This window comes from Saccopteryx leptura, chromosome 6 (assembly GCF_036850995.1).
Source record: "Saccopteryx leptura isolate mSacLep1 chromosome 6, mSacLep1_pri_phased_curated, whole genome shotgun sequence".
NCBI classification, from domain to species: domain Eukaryota; kingdom Metazoa; phylum Chordata; class Mammalia; order Chiroptera; family Emballonuridae; genus Saccopteryx; species Saccopteryx leptura.
The window spans coordinates 188,795,670-188,821,040 of NC_089508.1; the positions used below are offsets into that span (position 1 = coordinate 188,795,670).

Below are 25,371 nucleotides of genomic sequence, written 5' to 3' on the forward strand. Positions count from 1 at the left end.
GTTGATACTTCCTGCTCCTCCCCCCTTTCTCTCTCTCTCTCTCTCTCTCTAAATAAAATATTTTTAAAAAATTTATTGACTGATTTTAGAGAGGAAGGAGGGGAGAGCCAGGGAGACAGAAATACCTCTTTCTGCATGTGCCCTGACTGGGAGTCAAACAGGCCACCTCTGGACATGGAGACCATACTCGAACCAACCGCGCTACCCAGCCAAGGCTGATTTGATTGTGACTGATTTTAAGGTATAATAATAGTATGTGGTAGTGTTTTTTTTTTTTTTTTTAAGTCACCATTTTTTAAATATATATTCAAATTTTGAGATCTGCTTCAAAATAATACAGTGACGCCTGGCTAGTGGTGGAGCGGAGGATAGAGCATTGACCCGGAACATTGTGGTCACCGGTTTGAAACCCCGAGGTCGCCCAAGGTCGTTGGTTTGATACCCCTGTTGAGGCACATATGAGAAGCAATCAATGCACAACTAAGTGGATCAATGAGTTGCTGCTTCTCTCTCCTTTCCTATAAATAAATAAATAAATAAATAAATAGCCTGACCAGGAAGTGGCGCAGTGGATAGAGCGTCGGACTGGGATGCAGAGGACCCAGGTTCGAGACCCTGAGGTCGCCAACTTGAGCGCGGGCTCATCTGGTTTGAGTGAAAGCCCACCAGCTTGAATCCAAGGTCGCTGGCTCCAGAAGGGGTTACTCGGTCTGCTGAAGGCCCGCGGTCAAGGCACATATGAGAAAGCAGTCAATGAACAACTAAGGTGTTGCAACACGCAACGAAAAACTAACGATTGATGCTTCTCATCTCTCTCGGTTCCTGTCTGTCTGTCTCTGTCTATCCCTCTCTCTGACTCACTCTCGGTCTCTGTAAAATTAAAAAAAAAAAAAAATTAAAATAAATAACAGTGCGGGTGGTAGTGGGTGGGAAAAACGGAAACAAGATTGGCCCTGAGGTGCTGGGTGATGACTACATGTAACTTTATTATACTAATCGACTTTGGGATACATTTGAAAATTTCCATTAAAATAACATGAAGGAGAAAAGGCCCTGATCAAACCAAGTTCACTGCTTTGTTTTCTGGTTCACTTGTTTGCATCTTCTTTAAAAATTTCTTCTCTTTGGTTTTATTTTACTTATTCTAGGTTCTTTTAATACTTCATATATTTTTCTTTTTTTTTTTCTTGTCTTCTAAAATGGATGCATGTATACTACAAATAAACACTCCTCTAAGAACCACCTAGGCCAGGGGTCCCCAAACTACGGCCCGCGGGCCACATGCGGCCCCCTGAGGTCATTTATCCGGCCCTCGCAGCACTTCCGGAAGGGGCACCTCTTTCATTGGTGGTCAGTGAGAGGAGCATAGTTCCCATTGAAATACTGGTCAGTTTGTTGATTTAAATTTACTTGTTCTTTATTTTAAATATTGTATTTGTTCCCATTTTGTTTTTTACTTTAAAATAAGATATGTGCAGTGTGCATAGGGATTTGTTCCTAGTTTGTTTGTTTTTTATAGTCCGGCCCTCCAATGGTCTGAGGGACAGTGTACTGGCCCCCTGTGTAAAAAGTTTGGGGACTCCTGACCTAGGCTGTGTAGCATGGTTTCATACGTGTCCAGTCTCTCACTCGTTTCCAGTCTGTGGTTTCCATTTAGAGCTGGTTCGATTTTAATGACAGAGAGATCATCGAGTTAACGAGAGATCGGGGTAAGGCTGGAGACCTGGGAGGAAGCCAGTGTCATTTTTTTTTTCCTTTCAATTATAGTTGACATTCGATAGTCTATGTCTCGGCAGAACAGCACGGTGGTGAGACAGTCCTATAACTTGACAGAGTGATCCCTGGAGAGCCGTCGTCCTTTTTTGTCAGCCGTTTCCTATGATGACTTTAATCTAGAAAGACCCCTTCTCCCGGAGCGGAGTGTCTCTGCATCCAACATTCTAGTTCCGGGGCGGAACATTCCCTCTTCTCTGTCAGGTGGCCGGGTTAGTTACCTCACCTGTCGCCTCACCATGGTGCAGCTGAAGGAAGGGTCCTTTCTGTGGTACCTGTACCTGGACAAGCAATACTGCTTACTGTCCGTGAGGAACGTGAATGCCTTGCTGCAGTACTTCCACCTCCTGGATGTGCACAACAACAACACCTTGAACGGTCGGTACTTCCAGAAAGGTTTCCTCTGGGTTGTTACCTGGTTTTTCATCGCCCACTGAGACTTAAGACTGGTGGCGATTCAGTGAGGAGGATGGAACTGCAGGCTGTGGGCTTAATTCTTGGCTTCACCCACTACCCCTGGGTGATCTGGGAGAACATGTCATCATCACCCTCTTTAAATCAATCTCACTTCCCTCTTCTGTAAATGAGGGTTATAATGGAGTCCCCCCCGTCTCATAGTTGGGGGGGGGAAGGTAATTAAATGAGGCAAAGTATGGAAGATGGTTAGCACATGGTAAGGACTTTGTGTTTGTCATCATTATAATGATGCCTTGGGGCTGAGACCCCCCCTACACACACACACCTCAGCAAGACTTCTTATTTGTCAAATGGGAGGTTTGAATCAGAAAGACGATCTACAAGATCCCAACTAATTCTTGGTATTTGTGAATGACCAAAAAGTACTAACAATCTTTACCCTGCCTTTGAAAGCACAAACTTACAGAAGACCAGTTAAAATACTTTAGCTTTTTTTGTTTGTTTGTTTGTTTGAATTCATTTTTAGAGGAGAGAGAGAGAGAGAAAGACAGAGAGAGAAAGAGAGAGAGAGAAGGGGGAGGAGCAGGAAGCATCAACTCCCATATGTGCCTTGACCAGGCAAGCCCAGGGTTTTGAACCTGCCTGCGATCTCAGTGTTCAGGTTGACACTTTATCCACTGCACTACCACAGGTCAGGCTAGGTTTTAGGGTTGTTGTTGTTTTTTTGGAACTGGGTATAAATAAGGTGTCCTATCCACTCATTGTGACCTGAGAGAGATTAATGTCATTTGTGAGTAAGGGGTTTCCCCCTAAAGGTTCTTAAGAGTTCGTTCAATCTTTAAAATGTAATAAAAGGACACCTTCCTTTTCTCATGAGTACATGCCTGTTTTTCTCCATACATGTGTAGATTCACACAAGGCCTGTCTGTCCCCAAATCCTCCCAGTAACCCAGGTACTCAGTCCTAGATAATGCAACGGCAGGGCACCGGGTTGTAAACCGAGAACTCTGAACGAAAGCCCACAGCTTTCTGACTCCAGAGCCCCCTCTTCGTCTCGCCGGAATGTTTGCTGAGAAGCAAACGTCTGATCTCCTTAGTAACTAAGTCAGTCCCTGATGATGCAATACGCAGAGGGAACCACACTTGCTCGTGTCTTCTGGTCGCCAGGGGATTAGGTAGTGACCTGAACGAGTGAAGGCACAGTGTTCAGTGCTGCCTTCTGGGGAGGCCGTGTGACTTAAGCCTTTGGAGACTTGAGTGGGCCAGGGCCGGCTGGTTTACAACATTGGTTAAGTAGCTCCTGAGCCCCACACTAAACCTCTGCCAAAGAGCAACTCCACAAACAACATTGTGTACAGATACGTTATTGTTCCCACATGCTCATACAGGGGGTGGGCAGGAAAGGAACATCAAGAAACCATCAGAAGCCCCCAAACCATGACATCGTGACAACTGGTTCCCTGTGTTCCCCTGGGACTCCAAACTGCAGAGATGCTGTATGTGTTTTGTGGAGCCCCCATCTTTTGTGGTAGAAAGTTTCTGTAACCAGTGGGCAAGGGGGGACACGTGTAGACAAAGGAGCGCATGCAAACCCCTTCAGCTAGCGCGGGCGATCTGGGTGGACAGCCACGCCCCAGTGCAGAACGGCACCGCCAACTTCCTCCCATCTCCTACACCGAGACAGATGATGAGTGAGTGGGATTTTAGCACAAGCCTCCCCTGTTCTTTAAATGACGGTATTTTTCTGATTGTATATGACTGAATATGCCTCAGCTAAGGTCCAAAAGGCATGGCTCCACCCTGGGAGGAGCCAGGCTGCGGGGTCAGGCCGACCACATTCAGGTTCCTGGCTCTGCCACTGAAGGGGGTGCTCAGCAGCGGCCGCACCACCTGGGATTTGTTAGACGTGCTGACCGGGTCCCATAGGAGATGTCAAGATGTCCCGAGTCCGATTTGGTACACGTGCCTCTAGGGAGTGGAATGCCTACTGCAGGTCACGCAGCATGGAACAGGACCAGCGTGCCATAGCACTGTTCCTTGTCCTCATAGCCAAATGCACTCCCTATAATAAGCATGAGCTGTATTGATACTTTTATAGAAGAGGAATGATTTTTTTTTTTTGTATTTTTCTGAAGCTAGAAACCAGGAGAGACAGTCAGACACACTCCCGCATGCGCCCGACCGGGATCCACCCAGCATGCCCACCAGGGGGAGATGCTCTGCCCCTCCGGGGCGTATCTCTGCCGCAACCAGAGCCACTCTAGCGCCTGGGACAGAAGCCAAGGAGCCATCCCCAGCGCCTGGGCCATCTTTGTTCCAATGGAGCCTCAGCTGCGGGAGGGGAAGAGAGAGACAGAGAGGAGGGAGAGGGGGAGGGGTGGAGAAGCAGATGGGCGCTTCTCCTGTGTGCCCTGGCCAGGAATCGAACCCGGGACTTCTGCACGCCAGGCTGACACTCTACCACTGAGCCAACCTGCCAGGACCAATTTTTTTTTTAATGTCTCTTGTTTTAACTATCTCCAGTGAAAGGCCCAGGTAAAATGTCAGCTTCTGCAAGTGTCCCAGGTCCCCAGTGAGAATTAAGCCCTTCCTTCCACGTACCAAGAGCACCCTGTGCGTTTCACCGGTCACCTATCCACACCAGTCCACGCCATCGAGTGTGCGTGAGCAGGGTCCGGGGTCTGAGCCTGCCCACCCTCCGAGGCACATGCTTTCCCACGCCGCTCAAGGGCAGCTACGGTCTGAGGAATCGTGGGAGGTACGGTGGCAAAGCCAGGAACAAAAGACTAGCATTGCTCTTCCCGGTTCACAAGCTTCCAACCTCAGGGCCATGGACGAGGCTCCCGAGCTGAGCCCTCCGGATCTGGTCCAGAACCCCCCATCTCCCCCTCCCCCGTCTCCCCCCGTAACAGACGTGCTGTTCTACCACTTCCTTCGTCACGTGACCAACTGGAACCGGAAACAAATCATGAGCGTGTTCGACCTGCTGGACTGGGAGACTATGGGCGAGATCGGTTTCGAAGAGTTCTACATGCTGGTTTGCATGCTGCTGGCACGGCAGGCGAGTATCAAGCCAGGACCCGGGACAGAGGGGGCTTAGCTTGGCAGCTGCAGCCATGTTACTAACAGGTCACACCGAATTCAAGAGTACACCAGAAATCGTCTTCCTTTCACTCAACAATGTAAGGGAGAATGACCGGTTTCCAAAACGGTACATCAGTACCCTAGGCACTGGACCAGGTGCCCAGCCTCCCCCCTGGCCACCTGCCCGTCTCCGACCCGCCCACACTGCCTCTCCGAGGAAGACCCCACACCCCTCCTCGGCATGCCTGTCCTCGCCTGTTCTAGCTGGTGTTTCTCAGAACCACCAGGAACCCCAAGCGCCTTACCCCCTTCATGACCCCTTCTCAGAGAATCTTCTGGAGGGATGAAGGCTCGAGATGAGAAACACCCTTCTTTGGGTCCCACCTTGCCTGGCACACACTTCTCACGGGTATTTCCCTACCGCCCACTCCCTGGGGAAAGGGATCGGCGTCCTCAGCATTTTCCTTCCCATGCTGCAATGCTTCCTGAAAGGAGATGGTCCTAGGGGCTCGGGCTCTGGCTGGCGGAGCTGATCGCCACAGGTGGCCTCAGTTCCCCTTGAAGGCAGATGCTGAAGCAGGACTTGAGGCACTGACCGCAGAGCCCTTTCCACCCTGAGCTCCTGTGACTCTGCCATCTGCCTTTAGCTCTCTAGGGCACGGATGAGGGAGCAGAGGAGACTGGAGGCAGCAAGGTTAGCGAGCTGCACCAACAACACCGTTTCTTGTCTTATCCTTGTCTCTCCACACAGAACCAGTTGGAAGAGCAATTTCTCTTCCGCCATTCCAGGCTTGTTTTTGAGCTGCTTGACATCAACGGGGAGCTGAGGATTGGTGCAGAGGACTTGTACATGTACGAATTCCTCTTCAACATTAAAAAAGAGCAACTCCAAGAGTTCTATGGCGACTTGGACATCACAGGTGACCGTGTAAGTGCAGCCCCTCCCAGTGTAGCCTGGTGGCCTCTCTACCATAAGGCAGAGGACAATGTCCTACTACCTACAGCAGAGACGGGTGAGGAGGAGGGCGGGAAAACCTGCTTGAGCACGTCATGGTGCTGGGATCAGAACACACTGGAGATTTACAGGCCCGTGGAAGAGAGACGGCTGAATAGCTGAGTGCTACATCCCATAATATGGCTACAAAATTACAGGAGCTTAGTGACGGAAATACTGCTTAAGACGTTTAGAGAAAGATATATACCGATACGGTTGGGAGCAGGCGTTGGAGAGGACATACAGATTGGAGTAAGCAGAAAAGAAGCAATTCTATGATGGGAGCAAAGGAGCAGAGGCGTAAGAGACAGCCTTGGGAAGGCAGGGAGTGCGCCTGCGCAGGGCGGAGTCCCTGCTGGGGAACTGGCGCTGAGGCCAAGGCAGGCAGCTCGCGTCTGAGGCATCTGGCCGTGACGTGTTAGGAGAAAGCGACCCTTGGTTCCTTGTATTGATTTTATTTTATTTTATTTATTTTTGACTCTTGGTTCCTTTATTATTTTTTTTTTTTTGTATTTTTTCTGAAGCTGGAAACAGGGAGAGACAGTCAGACAGACTCCTGCATGTGCGCCCGACCGGGATCCACCCGGCACGCCCACCAGGGGCGACGCTCTGCCCACCAGGGGGCGATGCTCTGCCGTGACCAGAGCCACTCTAGCGCCTGGGGCAGAGGCCAAGGAGCCATCCCCAGCGCCCGGGCCATCTTTGCTCCAATGGAGCCTTGGCTGCGGGAGGGGAAGAGAGAGACAGAGAGGAAGGAGGGGGGGAGTGGAGAAGCAGATGGGCGCGCTTCTCCTATGTGCCCTGGCCGGGAATCGAACCCGGGTTCCCCGCGCGCCAGGCCGATGCTCTACCGCTGAGCCAACCGGCCAGGGCCCCTTTTAGAGTCTATAATAGACTCTGTGTTCCTGGCTCCTAGACGACAATCAAACGATAATTTTGTCCTAATTACCGAGTTGCTTTAAGTTTCCAAGTTTTTAAATAAGAAATGATTACAATCCTGCTGTCATCTGAAACAAAGTATCAAATTCTTCTTGAAATCATTTTTTCTTTTCTTCCCACCCCCCCCACAAAAGTGTCTTAATTACAAGGAATTTAAGCTGCTCACTCGGTTCACCATGCACAAGTACCAGAAGAGGCTGCAGGCGGAGGAGGAGACACAGAAAGAGCAAGCTCAGCTCAGAAAGAATGCGCCCCACAGATTTATGAGGAAACCGAAGAGTCTTCTGGAAATAAATCAATCTGAAATTATAATATAATTACAACTGTTCACGTTTAAAAATAAATTTGAACACCAAAATGAGTATCTTTACACCGACTTCGATATATGAAAGGTTCAAACCAGCGTTCCTCCGCAGGTCCTTAGCGTTAGCAACCTACTGACTTCATACACGACTGACTCGCAATAATGTCCTGTGACGTGGCCACCTGGGCTTTGTGCATACACATGTCCCATGTCTGCTGCCGCCTGTCCGTTAGGCCCCTGAGTCTCCAGTGACTAAGGCTTCCTGGAGCCAAGCTGAGGAAAGGAGGTGACACTTTCGCAGGACTGGTCGCTGGCGGCTCAGGGCTTTCCGAAGCTTTCCTACCCCCCCAGTCCTCAGGCTAACACTGCCTGGAGGCAAGACCTGCAGAGCAGCAAACGGTGAAGTGCGCCGAGCATCTGGGAAACCACGTTTTAGGACATTTGGGGCATTAGGACATTAGGACATCTAGGTCCTTCCTAGAACCTCAGTTACTCTCTAATGCAGCGGTTCTCAATCTGTGGGCCTAGGTGACCCCCGTGTTTTGGTCGTTCGACCCCCGCTGGGGTCGCGACCCACAGGTTGAGAACCGCTGCTCTAATGGGTTAGGTGATCAAGCAAACATATCAAATCTGCTCGGGGAAAGTAAGTATTACATGCACTTTCATAAGTTTATTTTTCTTGTATAATTAATGCCTTGAATAATTTTTAAACGTTTTTAGCATGGGACTTAGGAATCCTCTCTACCTGACTGTACCATGAAGTTAATGATAACAACTACCATTTAGTACAGGGGTCCCCAAACTTTTTACACAGGGGGCCAGTTCACTGTCCCTCAGACCATTGGAGGGCCGGACTATAAAAAAAAACTATGAACAAATCCCTATGCACACTGCACATATCTTATTTTAAAGTAAAAAAAAACAAAACGGGAACAAATACAATATTTAAAATAAAAAACAAGTAAATTTAAATCAAGAAACTGACCAGTATTTCAATGGGAACTATGGGCCTGCTTTTGGCTAATGAGATGGTCAATGTGCTCCTTTCATTGACCACCAATGAAAGAGGTGTCCCTTCCGGAAGTGCAGCGGGGGCCGGATAAATGGCCTCAGGGGGCTGCATGTGGCCCGCGGGCCGTAGTTTGGGGACCCCTGATTTAGTAAGTGCTTGCTGTGGGTTAGACAGGTACATTAGATGCGTGAATTTATTTATTCTCATAAGCCTCAGAATTAGGTGTTACCTCAATTTACAAATGAGAAAGTTGAGGCCTATAGAAATTAAGACTTTATCCAAGAACATATGGCTCACTAATGTAGGAGAAGATTCAAATTCAAGGTCAACTACATGCCTGGGCTCAGAGCAAGAGAGCCAAGTAACTCACTTTGGTTTTAGCAGCTTGTGTTAAAAGTTTCAGGCTAGCATTTCAGTGGCTCAGAAGAAGTTCCTTCTGCATGATGCTAATAATTACTTCTTCTACCATAAATTTCTGAGGAACAAACTTGGCGAGTCAAGAACTATACAGTTCAGCCCTGGCCAAATAGCTCAGCTGGTTAAGCACCATCCCGATACACTGAGGTTGTGGGTTCGGGTTGGATCCCTGGTCAGGGCACACACAAGAATCAACCAACGGCCTGACCTGTGGTGGCGCATTGGAAAACGCATCTGGAAGGCTGAGGTCACCGGTTCAAAGCCCCGGTCTTGCCTGGTCAAGGCACAGACGAGAAACAACTGTGAGCCAATGCTTCCCGTTTCCCTCTACCCGAAGCCTTTCTCTCCTCTCTAAAATCAATTAAAAAATTAAAAAAAAAAAAAGTATCAACCAATGAATGTACAAATGAGTGGAACAGGTCAATATTTCTGTCTCTCTCTCTCTCAAATCAATAAATTATAAACAAAGGATTTCTTAAGGATGCATTATGCAATATAACTGATTATAAGGCATCCAATGAGTTCCAGAGGACCAAATAATCATCAAAAATCATTTTGACAAGGTGCAACAGAAAAGAACACTGCTTATCTAAGGTTGCCATTCAGAAGTCAAACCTGTTCTTACAGAAATCATGTTCATTACTATGAACAGCCTGACCAGGCAGTGGCACAGTGGATAGAGTGTTGGCCTGGTACACAGAGAGCACCCAGGTTCAAAACCCTGATGTCACCGGCTTCAGCGTGGGCTCACCAGCTTGAGTGAGGGGTCGCTGGCTTGAGCGTGGGATCATAGACATGACCCCATGGTCACTGGCTTGAGCCCAAAGGTTGCTGGCTTGAAGCTCAAGGTCACTGGCTTGAGCTAGGGGTCACTCAGTCTGCTGTAGCCCCCCGGTCAAGGCACATATGAGAAAGCAATCAATGAACAACTAAGGTGCCACAATGAAAAATTGATGCTTCTCTCTCTCCCTTCCCGTCTGCCCCTCTCAGTCTCTGGGGTTAGCAGCCTAAACGTCTTCCTCATCCCCACAAGGGTACTACAAAAACTGAATGAAGTTAGCAAAAAAAAAAAAAAAACCCAAAAAAACCCAAAAAACAAACCCAAGTCACTGCTAGACTTTTGGCAAACAAGTCTGGACACCAGGACACCACCGAGGATTGTACTGAGAGGCCAGTGCTATCCAGCTGGAAATGACAGCGAGAGAAAAGCCATCATTTCAGAGGGTCTCACCACTAACTAAGCTTTTCCTAGCCCAGGTTTCTGCCTCTTCCGCAGCATCTGGGAGATGGCTTTGCCACCAGAGCGCCTGAGGCTCTAGGAAGAGCTCCGGCAGGAGAAATGCCCTGGGCTCTTAGGAAGACTTCCTGCCCATTTTCCAGTGGGCACAGTCCTGAGACACAGAAAAGGTCACCAAGGTGTATTTCTTTTTGGACATCGTCTCTCAAGTAATGAAGATACTATACACCTTTTGTTTCAGAATGGGGGCAGTGAGGGAGGCGAGAGCGAAAGATAATAGGTCAGTAGGTTTTAATTTTGACTAAATAAATCGTAAACTAAAACTTAAATATTTACATTACTCAATTCAATTACTTCAAATTTATTTTAAGTTAATATTAAATTTAATAGCTGGAGTTTCAGATATGAGCAGGTAGTACAATATTCCCTTCCTTCCTGGAAGCCACCGGGGTGACTAGTATTATGAGGCCTGACCTGTGGTGGCGCAGTGGATAAAGCATCGACCTGGAACACTGAGGTCGCTGGTTCAAAACCCTGGTCAAGGCACGTATGGGAGTTAATGCTTCCTGCCCCTTCCCCCTTTCTCTCTCTCTCTTCTCTCTAAAAAAATGAATAAAGTCTTTAATTTTTTTAAGTAAATAATTAAAAGGTATCATGACCCAACTGCTAAGGTTCCTTTGAAGAGCATTTTCATAAACTATGTGGTTCTGGAATACAGTCAGGAAACTGAACAATTTACCTCTGATGGGCTCAAACTCAGTGTAAAAACTAAAATTCAACGGCACCATTAGTAAAATGACACTCTTTTGGGACTAGAAGTACAACAAAGAAAGTAATGTCAACATTCGCATTAGGACTTTTTTCCTCAACTACACTTATGTGACTTAAATTTTTTAAACAGTTTGCATAAATCAATTAAATTTCATTATTTCACACTGAGTCAATCCACTGTGCTTTTTAAAATTACTGATTTTAGAAAGACAGAGAAAAGAAGGGAAGGAGAGAGAGAAAAGGGAGGAAAGGAGGGAGAAAGGGAAGAAGGGAGGGAGAGCATTCATTTGTTGTTCCATTTAGTTTTTTGGGGTTTTTTTTAATTTATTTATTCATTTTTTAGAGAGGAGAGGGAGAGACAGAGAGAGAGAAAGAGAGACAGAGAGGGAGAGAGAGAGAGAGAGAGAAGGGGGGAGGAGCTGGAAGCATCAACTCCCATATGTGCCTTGACCAGGCAAGCCCAGGGTTTCGAACCGGCGACCTCAGCATTTCCAGGTTGACGCTTTATCCACAGCGCCACCACAGGTCAGGCTTGTTCCATTTAGTTTTACAGTCATGGGCAGCTATCCGTATGTGCCCTGACCATGGGTTGAACTCGCAAGCCTGGCATTTCGGGATGATGCTCTACCAACTGAGCTAACCAGCCAGGGCCCACTGTGCTTTAAGGGTCTAGCTTATTAGACCAAGTACCGATAGTACACTTTGGATGGCAGTAACATTGTGTTACGACTACGTCCCAGTTACATTAGAATTCCCCGGTCAACAGAGCATGTTCGGGGTGAGAGGAGCCCCAGCTGCAGGGGCAGGTGATCAGCAGGCTTGGCTGAGGGCACACGACCACAGTTCCAGCCCAGGACCACGGGGCTGGGTCCTCCACCATCTCTCAGCCACGAAGAGGACAGGCGTGGCAAGGAAGCTAACGAAGCCAAGTGCAGTCGCTTTTCTACCAGTCCTTAGCTCTCGTGTATTGTCATCACGTGCTTCCTACCCAAAACGAAGACCAGGAAAAGCCAAAACACCTCTGCTGACCCCTGCTGAGATGGCAGCCACCGATGTGAGCCAGCCAGAGGAGAGAGAGATCAGGGGAGACTGGCCACAGCAAGGGAGGGGGCAGCCGCACTCTCCTCTCTTTCTCCGGAAGTGCCAAATCACAGCACGTGAGGGTTGGAGGGGGACGTGAGGCATATCTGCGAATTGGTCCAATTAACCAGAAGAGATCATTGAAAATGGATCGTCAACAAGTGTCTTAAGAGTGATTTTTTTTCACATCAATGGAAGAAAGATAAAAATTATTCAATAAATAGTATTAAGAAAAAAAATGGGGTAGGTAGTTGGAAAAAAGTAAATCTGGGTGGTACTCCATTCCTTTCATCAAAATAAGCTGCATATAATGACACCATAAAAAATGCATAAGAGGCCCTGGCCGGTTGACTCAGCGGTAGAGCATCGGCCTGGCATGCGGAAGTCCCGGGTTCGATTCCCGGCCAGGGCACACAGGAGAAGCACCCATCTGCTTCTCCACCCTTCCCCCTCTCCTTCCTCTCTGTCTCTCTCTTCCCCTCCCACAGCCATGGCTCCATTGGAGCAAAGTTAGCCTGGACGCTGGGGATGGCTCCTTGTCCTCTGCCCCAGGCGCTAGAGTGGCTCTGGTCACAACAGAGCGACGTCCCGGATGGGCAGAGCATCGCCCCGGATGGACAGAGCATCGCCCCCTGGTGGGCATGCCGGGTGGATCCCAGTCGGGCGCATGCGGGAGTCTGTCTGACTGTCTCCCAGTTTCCAGCTTCAGGAAAAAAAAAAAAAAAAGAATGCATAGGAAAATTTTTTATAATCTCATAGTGGGTCGAACTTTTTGAAGTTACAAAACCCCAAAGTCATAAAATACAAGACTGATGGATCTGACCATGGAAAACTTGAAATCTGTACATGGTAAATTACATAAAAACAAAAAACAAATGGCAACACATGATAGAAAATGACTAATTTCATTAATATAGAAAGAGTATTTGCAAACTAGGAGGATAAAGACCAAAAGGCACTAGGAAATTGGCAAACATAAAGAGAATTCACAGGGAAAAAGTATCAGTGGACTTTCAAATGCTAAACTTCACTCAAAGAAAACGCAGTGAAAACCAGAGGCCGCAGACTGTCCCTTACCTGGGTCGGGTACAGGAAATAGGAGCAGCCGTACTGCTCGAGTATTAAACCGGTACAACCTACCTGGAGGGCAGCTCAGCACCTACTCCCTGAACCTGTATGCTCTGAGCTGGCAACTCTACCTAAGAAGTGCATTCAACAGATGTGCAGACAAGTGTCCTCCAGAAAAGGACACTCCATGGCAGCACGGGTCACAGCGGCAACAGACTGAAAGGGCCCCCATGCCCAGAACTAAGTCCGATGTCACCGTGGCAGTCCAGTCAGCGGGATGCTACCAGCGGGAAAAGGAACGAGGTAGAGCTGGTCTGTTTACATGGACAACCCAAGATGCACAGTTTTAAAGAAAAACCAAAGGCGTAGAGTCACGTATGTCTTTATGGGAAAACAGGAGTCAGGTGGTTGGATATACGCATACACACCAGAAGAGGTCTCACACCGGGATCCCCACACCACCAGCAGAATCTCCTGGAACTTACAGAAATATCAATTATTGGGCCCACTCAGACCTGCGTGCTTGGAGCCGCTGGGGGAAAGAGCCCCACCATCTCTTCTTTAATAAGCCTTCTAGGCGATTCTGAGGCATGATCAAGTTTGAGAACTGCTGTGCTAGAGTATCTTGAACTTTTGTTTTTTAGATTTATTGATTTTTAGAGAGGAGAGAGAGAGAGAGAGGGAGGGAGGAGGAGAAGCAGCAAGCATCAATTTGCAGCAGCTTCTTCTATGTGCCCTGGTGCGGCACGGCAAGCCTGGGGTTTCGAACCAGTGACCTCGGCATTCCTGGTCGAGGCTCTATCCACTGCAGCACCACGGGTCAGGCCTGTGCTAGAGTATCTTTTAAGACACACAGAAAACTGTTAACAGATGTTACTCTGGGGAGGAGCAATAGGAGATGAGGAGCTAGAGTGAAAGACCTTTCCCTTTGTTATGTTTGGATTTCCCCCCAGGCATGTGTGTCACCTATTTTAAATTAAAAAGTAACAATTTGTTGTCACTTTGATCCAAAATGGATTAAGAAATGAGTTCAGGGCTTCTGAAAAACTGAATTAGGAGATTCTTAAAAGAAAAAAGCAGCCTAACCAGGAGGTGGCGCAGTGGATAGAGCACTGGCCTGAGGCACTGAGGACCCAGGTTCGAAACCCTGAGGTCGCTGGCTTCAGCGTGGGATCATAGACATGACTCCATGATCACTGACTTGAAGCCCAAAGTCGCTGGCTTGAGCAAGGGGTCATTGGCTCAGCTGGAGCCCCCAGGTTAAGGCACGTATGAGAAAGCACCCAATTGAACAACTAAAGTGCTGCAACTACCAGTTGATGCTTCTCATCTCTCTCCCTTTCTGTTTCTCTCGCTAGAGAAACAGGAAAGAAAACAACTAAGATATTTCAGACCAGGATTTCAATGGGGAAGATAAAGCGTATCTATAAGCGACCGTGTATGGTTTGGCATAGCAGAGCCTAAGGCTGGTGATAATAAACTTATTTATTCAGCTGAGGTTGTAAAAAGGAAGAAAACCTTTTTAGAGGTTTTATTAGAGTGAGGCAGATCACCCTTATTGTAGAGAGTAATAATAATAATAAAACAAAAAAGGCAAAGACAAGGAGAAAAATTGAACATTTTTTTTTAAAAAAGCACAAAAACCCTACATACTAAAATTATACACATCAAGTATTGGTCCAATCTTATACCAACCTATTTACAATTAAACAGCACCATGGTTTTCTCACCTAGGTTAGTTAAACATGCCCAGAAAACTGTTATTCAAAGTATATGTTCCTTTAAAATAAACTCTTTTGAGAGCTCAAATCCTCAACAACAACAAAAATCTACCAACCATAGATTCTTCATGATATCACCAAATTTGCTTAAGAAAATAAGTTGAAACCCTTTTCTTTTCCCAGTTGACAAACTTTGAGAGAAGTTGCTTGCTATTTAATGTGGCAGAAAATTAAAACTTTGTTGGAGCATTATACTGAAAGACCTCCACCTCCCTATATAAAAATACTCCTCTGTAATTAATGCTGCTGTATCCTCTTGGATTTAGATTCAATTATCAGCAAACCTAAATTAAATGTAGCCACAATCTTTCAAATTAACTGCATTAAAAAGGGAAGTAAAGCTCTCAGAAACAAGACGTGTTACAATTATAAATATTGTATCTAACAGGCTACAGGAGGTTTAATACCGTTTTAAACATTGCCTTTACACTAATTAGCAGTGTTGTTTCGCCTTTAAAATGAATAATGGTGCCTCCCTCTAGACAGGTGTGGAGGGACGGTGAGTTCCCGCTGCACACAGCCGGGGACCCCTCCCCTGACTTCCCAGCTCTGGGTTCCCGAGGGGCAGCAATCGTGTGCTAGCCCCCCTCACTAATGGAACCGACCTTCGAAAGGCTCCAGGTTAAATATAATCCTCGGCAGCTTTATTCCAGCCACAGGACTAAAGAATCAGCTTATCTCCCCGGATTTTTCACTCCTCTATCATCCAATCTGCGGGTTCTTAATTTGCCTCTTTGCCAGGAAAGATCAGAGAGAAAAACTGTCATCTCTCATCACTAAGGTAACAGCAAACTGGAAAGTACTCAAGTATAAAGCAACATTTCATTCACCATTTGGTCTCACTGCTGTTTAAGTGACACCAGTCTATCTTGCACATTAGAAAATTAGGAATTGAAATGCTCTCTGAAAGACTGAGGCACGATTCTCCCGGGCACAGATGGAACGGGTTTCTGTACACCCTTCCTGCACACTAGGGGAGAAAAGAGAATGACTTGATTCCCCACAGTGGGAACAGCTCTACTTGATTCCTTGCATTCCCTGGCCCAGGATCCATGCATTTGGGGGCACAGTTATCTCTGAAAAGTTCCACGCAGAGTGGGGAGAACAATTAGGTATTATGTAATAGTGGCCTTCTAAGCCTGGCTATGGAAACAGCTTCGTTACAGACATTTCAGGAGACTGGTGCAGCCAGAGAACAAGAGACTTCTCAACCGAGTATCAGTTGAAAATCAGAGGTCTGATTGCACTGACTAAATTATGGCCTCGTGTTCCAGAAGGGGCCGCCGCCAGCGTGCTGGAAGGCACCAACATTTCATGTGAATGTAAATAAACAGCTCACCACGCGGGAAGGGAAAGCGATGCTGAAACATAATGTGCCCGTCTCTAACCCTTTATGACTAAATAGCAACTGAGCAACCAGAAGAGAAGCAACCCTCATCTGCTGCTCTTGACAGTTTTCATTTCAAAAAGCTCAAGTTTTATAACTGTAATTGATGATGTCTAGAAATTATATTTTTATAAAAACTCTGTACTCACAAGGTGCTTGGTGCTGTTCTCCATGGATGCAATGTTCTATTTACAGTCCAGACCATTTAAATATAGCCGTTACCTAGTTGCTGGGTGTTCTAAAATAAATGGTTATCTATTTCTTAACTGCCCCGCAAATTAGAAACTGTTCATTACATGAGTCTCAAGGGCTAGCTCTTTGTGTTTTATTAATTAATTATTTTTGTTGGTCTCCATCACAGATGGAATTTCGCACTGGTAATTCCTCAGAACTAAATCCATTATACGGAATTCAGAGCAGTGAAAATACATTTCACGCCATAGAGTAGGAAACAACGATAAAAAGGGGCAGGGGAGGGAGGGAGGGAGCTGGGGACCAGCCGAGAGGACCAGCTCAGTTCTCAACGGGCGTCGGGCTCTGCAGAGGCTGGCTCATTATGACCTGCACAACATAGTCCTTGGGGATCTTCAGCTCCTCCAGCTTCATCTTGTCGGTGAGAGGCCTGCCGGAGAAGAACCAGCGCTGGCTGCCGGGCTCCACCCCCTCGGCGGCGTGCAGCCGCCTCTTCATGTGATACACGGAGTCCGTGCTGCGCACCGCCAGCCGCAGGTCTTTGCCGGTGGACAGGCGCAGGCGGAGCTGACATTCGTACCCGGAGTTGGGAGGCGGCTCCGGAATGTCCAGAGTCTCTATGTCGCTCTTCTCCTCTATCATGTTGATGGGGGGTGCCAGGCAGTAGACCGGAAGCTGGTATCTGTTCCCCAGCTCATCATAGCACTCCGTAAGCGCGCCTGCGGAAGAAGACGGAAGAGTTACAACGAACGCATGTTTGTTTACACCTTACAAAATGCTCGAGCATCTCCGGCTAGCTTGCCACTGTAGAGAAAAATATTAAAGTAAGGTCAGTCACTGTCAACTGATGATGTGTATGAAGGGAGAATGACTGATTAGAATCCAGGGACCTTGTTAAAATAATTGCCTGACCATGGCAATGGAAAGAGATGGCTCTGGGGCAGTCTCTGGAAAGTGGCAGGTTACATGACAGAAAGCGAAAAGGAAAGAAGAATTTAGGGTTACAAGATTCTTCGCTTCGTTTTTCAACTGTGTCAGGTTCAGTGAGATACTTCAGTTGAATTATCTGCAGGTAACTGAAAAGGTGTCGTATTGGAAAAAGGGTGAAGGCAGTTTTTAGAATAATAATTTTAAATGTACAGGTTTAAACATAAAGGCAAACACATAGTGCTTAGTACTATCTCTATGTGAGACGATGGCTGTCAAACTTACTTTAGTAATCACTTCACACTATATGTAAGGCAAACCATTATGCTGCACACATTAAATTTACAGTGATGTAAGTCAATTATAGTTTAATATAACTGGGAAAAAAGAGTGCTTACTAGTTCTAGCTCTGTCGAAGCACTCACAATAGGCTTTATGGCAATTATGCCCATTTTATAAATGGGTACACTGAAGCAGAAAGTAACCTGTCCAGGATCACAGGTAGTAAGTAACAGTGAAATAATGTGATTCCTGAAGAAGTAAATGCGTAACACAGGAATAAGACTACAGGCTTTTGGGCCCTGGCCGGTTGGCCCAGCGGTAGAGCGTTGGCCTGGCGTGCAGGGGACCCGGGTTCGGTTCCCGGCCAGGGCACATAGGAGAAGCGCCCATTTGCTTCTCCACCCCCCTCTCTTTCCTCTCTGTCTCTCTCTTCCCCTCCCGCAGCCAAGGCTCCATTGGAGCAAAGATGGCCCGGGCGCTGGGGATGGCTCCTTGGCCTCTGCCCCAGGCGCTAGACTGGCTCTGGTCGCACAGAGCGACGCCCTGGAGGGGCAGAGCTTCGCCCCTGGTGGGCGTGCCGGGTGGATCCCGGTCGGGTGCATGCGGGAGTCTGTCTGACTGTCTCTCCCCGTTTCCAGCTTCAGAAAAATACAAAAAAAACCGAAAAACAAAAAAAACGACAGGCTTTGGTGTCTGGGTCAGTGATATGGTTAACGGGAAGGAGAAAACAAGCTTGGGCGGAAAAAAAGCAGAGGACAAATACAAGAGGGATGAAAAACCAAAACTACATGACAAGTAGCAAGAAATCAATAGTCCAACAACATCTTTGCCAGTGATGTTAACCACAGGTCAAGAAAGGAACCAGATAATTAGGCAAAAGAAAATGGTTATTGATAGAAGCTTCAGTGCTGTGAGGCCACCACATGCAGTGACAAAATAGACATATTAATGTCACTGTCTTATCTATGGTATTTGTGAGGAATGTGGGGAAAAAAATAGGGTGTATTTAAAAGATGGATAGTTTTGCTTTAAAAACACCCCAGCATGTTTAAACACAAAAGGGAAGGAACCACTCTAACAGTTCATAACATAGAGACTTTCCTACCTTTCCAAAATCACTTCCATTTGTTTGCATTTGCAATTCGTAAAAGGTTTTAATCACCCCAATGGCCGCACAGGGTGCGGGTCATTTAGCAAGTCTTCGTTAGTTCTACAGGCGTTCTAGCCAAGCGTCCTCTGTGGAAGGACACACTCGTATCCTTTTTCCTTCTTGCAAACCCACCGCAGCCCTGAGTCCTGGCCGAGACAGATGGCCGCCAGGATAAAGGGCTGCCAGGGCCTCGCCTCCCCGGGTCAGGAAGCCCTGGAAGCTCCCCTCGGCAGGAAGAAAGCTGCCAGGACTCCACCTTCTGTTCGGGTTTCAGACTCAATTTCCCAAAGATGCTTGCTTGACTGGCTCAGATGTTCTCTTTTCCTTGGTCAACTGTTTTTCTATGGCTGTTTCTAATTAGGCTTCAAAATACTTCACAAAAGTATAAAGATAAAACTAGATCACATGCCAAGTAATAAAAATAGATGTATAATACTAAATGCCGGGAAGTAACAACTTTTTCTCAGGCAGTCTTTCAGGTTAAAAAGAAACCTGTCTTTGTAAGCGCTCAGCGGCCTCCGCCTCATCCCTCGGGGCTCATTCCTGTAAGACTGCAGCTCACTCTTACAATTTTTACCACTTCAGACTTGCCTGACTACATAAGTGAAATTTGTAAAACTTAAAAAATCAATTTTTTTTTTTTTTTTTTTCATTTTTCTGAAGCTGGAAACGAGGAGAGACAGTCAGACAGACTCCCGCATGCGCCCGACCGGGATCCACCCGGCACGCCCACCAGGGGCGATGCTCTGCCCATCCTGGGCGTCGCCATATTGCGACCAGAGCCACTCTCGCACCTGGGGCAGAGGCCACAGAGCCATCCCCAGCGCCCGGGCCATCTTTGCTCCAATGGAGCCTTGGCTGCGGGAGGGGAAGAGAGAGACAGAGAGGAAAGTGCGGCGGAGGGGTGGAGAAGCAAATGGGCGCTTCTCCTGTGTGCCCTGGCCGGGAATCGAACCCGGGTCCTCCGCACGCTAGGCCGACGCTCTACTGCTGAGCCAACCGGCCAGGGCCAAAAAATCAATTTTTGCACAAGAAAGTTTCTGAGGACATGAAAATGTTGTCTTTATGGTAGTGACGGGTTCACAGTACACTTAGGTGCTGTTGCACACACCTGAATACAGTTGAGACACGTGCCATTTAGAATACACTGCAATCCGCTACAGAAAGCTGCTCTCCTCAAGGCAACTAAGCAGGCTACGGCCTAAAACGGCGAAGCTTTGGTCACATGGGGGTTTCTTCCAAAGCCTGTGGAAATATAATCTTTATTCCTGACTTCTCTTTTCTAACTGATCCAGAAGGCACAAATTTTACTTTTCAACAAATGTGACTTCCTCTGGCAAAGGAAGGTTCACACACAGAGTGGGATACAGCTGAAAAGGGCAAAACACTGAAACGACAGAAAGAATGTAAGAGAAGGAAGGGTAGTTAGACCTAGGATGGAGGCAGCCCACTGTGCAGTCCGGTGGAGGGACAGACACGGGAGAACACTGAGTCTGACGGAAAGAGCAGTGGCTCTGGAGTGGGTCACTGAAATTGTCTGAGTGAGAGAGAGAGGGGGAGGGGGGGGAAGGGAGGGAGGGGGGGAGAGAGAGAGGGGAAGCATCAACTCGCAGTTGCAGCACCTTAGTTGTTTATTGATTGTTTCTCATATGTGCCTTGACCAGGGGGCGCAAGGCAAGCCAGTGACCTTGCGCTTCAAGCCAGTGACCCTGGAATCATGTTGATGGTGCTATGCTGAAGCTGGCAGCCCCAGGGTTTCGAACCTGAGTCCTCAGCATCCCAGGTCAATGCTCTATCCACTGTGCCACCACTGGTCAGGCCGACCACACCTAAATTTTAATTTAGATCATAATTTTTGACATATTGGTCTGTTTCTTCAAGGATTATAGTATCTACCTCACAAAGTTGGTCTAAGGATTAAATAATAAAACACATAAAAATTGCTTGGTGTATCGAACAAACACAGAGAAAACAGTAACGTTGCCTCCTTTAAATCTCAGAATTAGGCTTATGGGGGAGAGCTCACCAATAATATCACAGGATCAAAGTTTCATGAAGTGCGAGCCCACTGCTTTCGGCTTCTTGGGGATCTCTATAAAGCTGAATCACAATGCCAAAGGGTCATCAAAGTCACCCTTCATCCTAATGTAATGAGCAGTCTTTCAAGACTGAGAAATTGTAGGCTCTTCCATGCAAACACTTTGCTAGGAATTACATCAAGCTTAGATCTGATAGTCAGACTGTAAGAGAAGCAGGTTTAGCTACCTCATCCCACCAAAATAGCTCAAGTTGTAGATGGGTTAGCACATGAGTAAGAGCTTGTGTAACACTTTGCTGCATTTCTAGGGGAACACTGAGTTGTTTTTTATTATTATTCATTTTGGGGGGGTGGAGAGAGAGAGAGAGAGAGAGCGAGAGAGAGAGAGAGATAAAGATAGGGGGTAGGAGCAGGAAGCATCAACTGCCATATGTGCCTTGACCAGGCAAGCCCAGGGTTTCGAATCAGCGACCTAAGTGTTCCAGGTAGACATTTTATCCACTGCGCCACCATAGGTCAGGCCGGGGAATGCTGAGTTTCCTATCCAGCTCTTCATTAGGGACAGAGGAAAAGGCCATAAGCACTTGGATAGCACATTTACTTCAAGGTGACTTGGCTTTGTAGAAGTAGACGTTGGCAGAGCGTCTTCGGTGGGAACACGTCAGAACCCTGCTTGCCCTCCGCCCCCACCACCCAGGACGGCAAAGGAAGGAGGTCGTCTACAGAGGTAAGCCCGCTGACTCCGGGACAAGCTCCCCCCTCAGCTATCTGAGGGGCTCTGTTGCTCTCATGAAAAGGGTGAAGGCAGCAGATAAGTGGGTATTGACATTTTGTAACTCCCAGTTATTGCTGTCTTCTTGAGGACAGAGGGAGGGGAAGGATGGAACAACATGATCACTCAGCCATCGGATCCTGGACTAAGGCTCTGTTCCATTTCTAAACACCACAGTCTGGTGAAATCCTCTCTCCTGTTTATGTGCAGTATCTTCATACTTTCATTCTAAGCTTGACATTCATGAATTAACTAATTAAGCTTAGTAAATAACAAATTCTTATAGAGACCTTTAAGGAAACCAGGATTCATGGCCTCCTTCTTAATGGGCCTCTGACACTTGAGGGAAAGAGAAACAAGGCCAACACATACACGTTTCCTGACTCTCCGTGTCTTAGAGAATCCATTTGTTTCTCTTTAGTATTTTTTTTTAAGGGAGACAGAGAGAGGGGCAGATAGGGACAAACAGGAAGGGAGAGAGATGAGAAGCATCAATTCTTCGTTGATGCATCTTAGTTGTTCATTGATTACTTTCTCATATGTGCCTTGACCGGGGGGCTCCAGCTGAGCGAGTGACCCCTTACTCAAGCCAGTGACCTTAGGCTCAAAGCCAGCAACCTTGGGCTTCAAGCCAGCAACCATGAGGGCATGTCTATGATCCCACACTCAAGCCAGTGACCCTGCAACTCAAGCTGGTGAGCCCGTGCTCAAGCAGGAAAGCTTGGGGTTTCAAACCTGGGTCCTTTGAGTTCCAGGCCAATGCTCTATCCACTGCACCACTGCCTGGTCGGGCAGTATTTTTTTTTTTTTTTAATTTGATTTTAGAGAGAAAGGGAGAGAAAGACAGTAACATCAATCTGTTCCCATAGGTACCCTGACCAGGGACCAAACTGGCAACTTCTATGCTTCAGGACGAAGTTCTAACCAACCGAGGTATCCAGCCAGGACTGTTTTGTTTTAACAGAAGCCTATCATTGTAAAGTACACTTGACCCTTAAACAGCATGGGGGTTAGGGGTGCTGTCCCCCACACAATCTAAAATCCATATTTAACTTTTGACTCCCCCAAAACTTTACTAATAGCCTACTGTTGACCAGAAGCCTTACCCATAACACAAACAGTAGGTTAACAAATATTTTTTATGTTATAGGTATTATATACTATATTCTTACAATAAAATAGAAAAATCATAAGAGGAAGAGACCATACATACATTTAAGGTACTTATTGAAAATATCTGCATATAAGTGGACCTGAGTAGCTCAAACCCATGTTATTCAAGGGTCATCAGTATTCTATATAGTGTAGGAAGGTCCTCAAATGTTAGATATGAAATTAACTTTGAAGATTACTTGTGTAGTCACTTTATAGAAAACAGAAGAAACGAGGTGACCATGTCATCAAGCTGCCTTAGTTACTGTTGGATTCAGGACTTGAGTTCAGAATCCTCATTCTATGATTTTATCTTGAAAAAACTGACAAAACCTCTCTGTGCTTTAGTTTTATCAGCTGTTTCAAAGAGGATTATTGTAAGTGATGATTACAAGCTCGAGAAATAGCAATTAAAAAACATGAGTTATTAGTCTTCTATTCTTGATTCTCAGTCCAAGTGTTCTTTCATCATGACGGCTCCGATACACGCTCTAGTTATGCTTTTTTTTTTTAGTTATGCTTTATGTGTTTAAGATTAAGTGTCTTAATCTTAAAAATCTTAAATTGCATAATACATAATTTAATTTATTCACATTTGATATTCTGAGATAAGACCAGGAAAAAGGGGAGACTCCTATCCTACCTACATTTTGAAAGTGATTTAAAATGAGTAGTTTTTAAGAATTACCTTTTTCTACCTCCCATACCTCTCAGCATGAAAAGGGACAAAAGAAACAAGTCTTGAAAAGCTCAAATGAAGAACTGGCCAGGTTCAGCCACAAGGAGTAAGAAGGCTGGAGTTCAGTGTTTGAGCAACGGGAGCAGCCCCTCCCCTACAGAGGAAGGGCAAGAGGAGAGCTTTCGCATTTGAATCACAGGGAGCTGGAAAATACTAATTGTAGATGCTAATGAAATAAAAACAAGCTTTCTAGAAAATTAGAAAGAAAAGGGAGTAGACACCTTTAAAAATCCTTTTTAATCTTCTATATAATATAGACACACCAAGTAAACCTATCTCCAGCTAAAAGATATACAAACAGGAAAAGAGAAATGCTCCTTTTTAGCTATAATAAAAAAAAAAGGGCCCTGGCCGGTTGGCTCAGCGGTAGGGCGTCGGCCTAGCGTGCGGAGGACCCGGGTTCGATTCCCGGCCAGGGCACACAGGAGAAGCGCCCATTTGCTTCTCCACCCCTCCGCCGCACTTTCCTCTCTGTCTCTCTCTTCCCCTCCCGCAGCCAAGGCTCCATTGGAGCAAAGATGGCCCGGGCGCTGGGGATGGCTCCTTGGCCTCTGCCCCAGGCGCTAGAGTGGCTCTGGTCGCGGCAGAGCGACGCCCCGGAGGGGCAGAGCATCGCCCCCTGGTGGGCAGAGCGTCGCCCCATGGTGGGCGTGCCGGGTGGATCCCGGTCGGGCGCATGCGGGAGTCTGTCTGACTGTCTCTCCCTGTTTCCAGCTTCAGAAAAATGCAAAAAAAAAAAAAAAAAAAAGGGGGAGGGAGGGAAGGAGGATAATGCACAGCAAGCAAAACAAACCCTTCGCACTGGGTTTCTGGCATCAGCACGAGCTGCCTGTCCCCCTTTGTCCTTGAGGCCCACCTACCGTGTGGCAGCGTGATGTTTGCACCGTCGATGATGGCCTGGGCCAGTTCATGATCGTTGCTCTCAAAAGCGTGCGCCGCCGCCTTCAAGGCATCCCAGATCTCTTTCCGGCCCTCAAACGCAGGCGCGGTGTCCCAGAACTCGTCCCTCTTGCTGCGCAGCTGTCCGTCTGTCATGGGGTAATCGCTCTTCCATTTGGGTTTCTCCTTCTTCAAAGGCTGGTTGCGACCTAAAGCAACTGAGAAAAAAATAAAAGGCTGACATCAAAACCAAAATTTACAAAAGATGTGTTAAGAATTATCTGGTCATTACTCTGGTTCTTTCATCCAAATTATAGCTAGAAGTTTGCCTACCAGCTAATTCTTGCATTCGGCAATTCCCCTAAAGAGCAAATGGAGACATTTGCCTCTATCCAAAACTTTCAACGACACGTCAGCACCTCCTTCCCCCTCGGTATGCCTTCTCCAAAGGATGATGTTCACAATTATCCGTAAATAAGGAAATAAATAAATAAATATCCAGCCCCTGGCCAATGTCACAGGTTCAATCCCTGGTCAGGGCCCATACTGAGAAGCAGCCAATGAGTGCATAACTAAATAGCACAACTAAGTGGAACAGTGAGTTGATGCTCTCCTCTCTCTCTCTCTCTCTCTCTCTCTCTCTCTCTCCTCTGCCCTCTCCCCCACTGTCTGTCTCTCCTTCCCTCCCAAATCTTACAAATCAATGGGGGAAAATTACACTGAAAAATATAATTGTTTGACCAAACAATGACAGGATTTAAAAAGTCAGAGTGCCATAAAGAGATGCTTTGAGAAGTGCGATACTAGGAAGAACCAAATGGCAACAAGCAGGTTAAGCCTCAGGACCCCGAACTCGGGAAGCCTGCAAGCAGGAGCGTTGAGAAACCCCAAGGAGGGCAAAGACTGCTTTGCGGGGTCCAGAGGAACAACTCGGCCACCAGCTGCACGAGGAAACTGACGGCAGGAGTGCTTTCTC

At 46.9% G+C, this 25,371-nt stretch overlaps 2 protein-coding genes across 4 annotated transcripts in view; one reads left to right on the top strand and one right to left on the bottom strand.

Annotated features, from left to right (window-relative positions):
* The first annotated feature begins 2,012 nt into the window (after positions 1-2,012).
* Positions 2,013-7,752, top strand: EFCAB9 (EF-hand calcium binding domain 9). Its single transcript, XM_066343714.1, has 5 exons — positions 2,013-2,151; positions 5,103-5,251; positions 6,026-6,202; positions 7,342-7,486; positions 7,745-7,752. Exons 1-5 carry the CDS (start codon positions 2,013-2,015, stop codon positions 7,750-7,752), a joined length of 618 nt encoding a protein of 205 aa, XP_066199811.1.
* A 6,859-nt stretch (positions 7,753-14,611) lies between these two features.
* The window catches only part of UBTD2 (ubiquitin domain containing 2), a 39,134-nt gene continuing 28,374 nt past the window's right edge, over positions 14,612-25,371 (bottom strand). For all 3 annotated transcript variants that reach the window (XM_066342633.1, XM_066342634.1, XM_066342635.1), the window contains exons 2-3: positions 24,377-24,613; positions 14,612-17,175 (exon numbers count right to left, since the gene is read on the bottom strand). In XM_066342633.1, coding sequence (XP_066198730.1) covers positions 16,778-17,175; positions 24,377-24,613 — 635 coding nt within the window. In that variant the 3' untranslated portion in view covers positions 14,612-16,777. The remainder of the gene's footprint in view (positions 17,176-24,376; positions 24,614-25,371) is intronic.

Coding starts and splice junctions, on each gene's coding strand:
- EFCAB9 (XM_066343714.1), top strand. CDS start 2,013: ATGGTGCAGCTGAAGGAAGGGTCCTTTCTGTGGTACCTGTACCTGGAC. Junction 2,152..5,102: donor CAACAACAACACCTTGAACG/GTCGGTACTTCC, acceptor CCCCCGTAACAG/ACGTGCTGTTCTACCACTTC. Junction 6,203..7,341: donor TGGACATCACAGGTGACCGT/GTAAGTGCAGCC, acceptor CCCCCACAAAAG/TGTCTTAATTACAAGGAATT.